General features: G+C 44.0%; 1 protein-coding gene across 7 annotated transcripts in view; it reads right to left on the bottom strand.

Moving 5' to 3' along the window:
* Positions 1 to 589: 589 nt before the first annotated feature.
* Positions 590 to 3,706, bottom strand: part of ZNF423 (zinc finger protein 423) — a 438,674-nt gene continuing 435,557 nt past the window's right edge. For all 7 annotated transcript variants that reach the window (XM_069082540.1, XM_069082545.1, XM_069082546.1 and 4 more), the window contains one exon: positions 590 to 1,295. In XM_069082540.1, coding sequence (XP_068938641.1) covers positions 1,266 to 1,295 — 30 coding nt within the window. In that variant the 3' untranslated portion in view covers positions 590 to 1,265. The remainder of the gene's footprint in view (positions 1,296 to 3,706) is intronic.

Genomic DNA, 3,706 nt, shown 5'->3' with positions numbered 1-3,706 from the left:
TAGCTGTGTGTCCTCAGTTAAGTTCCTTCTGCTCTCTGGGTCTCAGTTTCCTCATATACAAAATAAGGGAGCTGACCTATTCTAAATGATGCTTCAGGTCCCTTTCAGCTGTAAATCCTATAATAATAAATGCTTGTGGACTGATTGATCGTTCCTTGGCAACAGGGCTTAAGTATTGGCCTGGAGCCTGCGACAGGCTGAGCTTGGCCTGAATAGGGTACACATGGTCATTCACCACCAGAGGGACAGAGAGCTGGCTAACAGGGGTAGGAAGTGGTGTTTTTTGTTGCCCTGTTCAGTTTTCAGTCAGGTTTTATGGGTTATGACCATTCTCTACCCACCCACCTCATCCCTGGCCCTACCCTTGGGAAACCATTTTCTTACATACACATACACACTCTCTCTCACTCATTTACTCACACAAATACTCTCAGACACACACACACACACACACACACACACACACACACACACACTCTCTCTCTCTCTCACTCATTCACTCACACACATCCATACTCTCTCATACACACAGGTGCAGAAAACATTATATGCAGATCAAGACCCAGATTCAAACACCCAGACACTAAAATTGCATGTATTCCCTTTATTGAACTGTACTAGTTATTGCAATCAGATTAAGTCACATTTAAAAAGCAGACCATCCAGTTGCACTGAAACCGATTATATTCATTACATAGTTTTAATCACTGTCCGGTGAACTGGCAAATCCAATCAAAGCATTAGTCTTTAATTAAAAAATTAAAAAGGAATATTCAGACGATAGCCAAGCAATCACATCACAATGCACAATTACCTAGGATTGCAATTTAAAAGGAGTTTAACAAAGCAACCAAAAAAAAAAAGAAAGAAAGAAAAGAAAGAAAAGAAAAAAAATCACATCTAACCTTTTTTTCAAAAATTTTTTTTTAGGGGGGGAAACTATCAATATAATACAGGAAGCAACGAAGGACAACAGCACCAAAAAAGCGATCTCTCTAACGCTAGAAACGTAGTCTGCCGCGGAAGCTCTCAAAGTATACTAGCTAAAGCGGGACAATAAAAAATACTGAGCATGGAATACTTTTAATCTCTTCCATTAATATTCATTTCCAGCTGCTTATAATAGCAGCGCCTCATGGCCAAATCATTAGAGTTTTACATCTGGGTTGCAAATGACACTTTGATTGGATGTAATGCTCAAATGGCCCTCCCCACTGCGTCTCCGTCAAGTCTTCTGCAGAGAGGAGCCCCGTAGTGCCAGAAGCTTACTGCGCGTGCTGGCTCAACGTGTGGTTCTGGAAACACGAGAAAAGGAGACACGCATGAGGGGCAGAATAATAGAAAGCATGTCCATACCCTCCTACTCAGTGCCATTTACGCGGAGCGCCGCATAAAAGCTTCTCAATTATTACCAAACAAAATGTAATAAAGAAAAAGGACTCGTAAGTAATGGCTGCCAATCCCGCACATTCGCTTTGTACTCGGAGATCTGTTAATGCTGGCACAGACCTGGGCGCCTTCTCTCACCCTCTCTCTCACGCTTTCTCTTTTTTGAGACCAGTCAAGTACGATCGTTGGGACATGAATACTCTGAGAGAAGGGGCAACGTCAGGGGAGGGAAGAAACATTAAAAGGGCCCCCCCTTTTCTCCTCCCTGGGAATTATCTTTGCTGTAACAATTAAGAGGAAAATAAATCTCTTATCACCTTGAGACCTCCCCGCCACATTTCCCTCTTTTTATTCTCCCGGTAGTGGCTCCGAGGGCTGGCAGGGAGAGGCACCAGATTGCGCCCTGTACTTCTCAATCCAAGAAACACTTCAGCGGTTGCAGCCGAGCTGTACCCACAGCACAGAAACCATTGACGTGTCACCCTGAAGGAAAAGCACTTTTTAAAGGATGGGAAGCCTTGGCTCTTGGGCTTGGTAAACAACCCCTGTGCTTGGGCGCTCTCCTCGTTCGAGCAGGGCTGTAACCAGCACCTGCCACCCCAGAATTGCTTCTATTCGAGAAGGGAAGCATTGCAATCCAGTCATGCTGCTTTGTGCCAGAGAGAAATAAATCATGATGTAATTTAGGAGCCGGGTTTTGGAGCCTCCAAGCAAACAGTTTCTACTTCCTAGGAGAATGTTACCTCCTTACCCAGCACTCAGAGGGCACTCCACTGGGGGAAGAAGCACACCTTCTCATAGATTGTAACCAGGTCCTGTTTCAACCTGATATGGTCAAAACCCAGGGATCAGTGGCGTAAACTGGCCCCACTGGTCTCAGAGAATGGTAGGCTCTCACAGTCCACAAAATGAAGGGGAAGTTGGTTTCACCTACTCCCTTGCTCTGAACATGATCTGGTCCTTTTACGTTTCATAAATTACCCTCTTGGAATCACAGAATTATCCTTGCTAAAAAAGACCTTAGCAGTCATCTGGTCCAACCCCTTTCATTTTATAGATACAAAAACAAAGGCCTGGGGAAGGGCAGTCGACTTCCCTAAGATCCCATAGCTAGTAAGTGACAGGCTTAGGATTCAAACTCAGGCCGTCCGACTACAAATCCAGTTCTCTTTCTACTAATCCACATTATATTCTTTATAAAAAGTACAGGTAAATGTTACAAATCTCACAGGCAAGGAAAAAGATGTGAAGCCCTCTCAGTTTCAGAGGACTGTGCTGGATTACCATAACGGCATCTGTCTAATGATAACTGTCTTGTGAAAATAGTTAATGCATGAATCTCCATCCATGGGCCAGGACATTCCAGGTAGCCCTGACCCCATTTAAAGCCCGGGTAGTTTCCAGATCATGCAGCGCCACCAACTGACCACCAGGTGTCAGAAGTGGTGTGAGTTCCTAAATCTTGCTCCAAGTTCTTGGGCACAGCAGAAACTCTGAAGACAGTACACTCACAGGAACAAACATGGTATCCTATAGCTAGAACAGGCAGAGAAATCTGAGGCTAGGAAGTCCACAAACCCCTCATTTTACAAGTGAGGAAACTAAGATCCTGGGAGTTTAAGGGACTTGCACCCACGCTGATGCTGGCACTAAGCAACTGCAACTTTCAACCAACTACACAAGGAGGAATGTGTTTTATCTGGGAAACACTAATTAGAACTTATATGTCTTGTATCCATTTGTCTTTCTAGAAATCGGATCATCCATGGGAGAATTTTAAAATGTGTGAGCTGGAGGGGCCCTTAAGGACTTACTAGTCTAACGGCTCATTTAACAGAGTTGAAAATGAAGGGCCAGAGAGGGGAAGACCCCCCTCGGTGCACTGGTGGCAAAGTGAGGGCTCTTAATGAGCGGGCCAGAGCTCCAGGAATGATTAGAATTGGTAGTTTTGAATCCCAGCTCCAACTCAAAGGAGCCTTGCACAATTCATTTTCATTCTCTAGATCTGAGTCTCTCCATCTAAAAAACAAGAGGGCTGCATTAGATGATGTTCAGTACCTTTTTCAGCTCTAAATCCTACGATCTTCCCTAGCCATATGCAACTTCCAGTCCTCAAAAGGCCTAATGGACTAAATTAGACAATTATTCATGGGGAAGACATAAATATGCCTTTTCAATCTACAACCTGAATTTATCTTCTGGATGAAGCAGAAGATTATAGGGGGATCTGGAAACTCAATTTCCTTTTTCACAAGGGAAAAAACTCCCATCTCTTCTTTTGAAGATAAGAAGCCCCTGTCACTGACTGGTCAGCTAG

The sequence above is a fragment of the Petaurus breviceps genome, unplaced genomic scaffold (genome assembly GCF_028583685.1).
Source record: "Petaurus breviceps papuanus isolate PSGF00001 unplaced genomic scaffold, PetGlider_PUasm1.0 171, whole genome shotgun sequence".
Lineage (NCBI taxonomy): Eukaryota > Metazoa > Chordata > Mammalia > Diprotodontia > Petauridae > Petaurus > Petaurus breviceps.
This window is presented reverse-complemented; position numbering and strand designations above follow the sequence as displayed.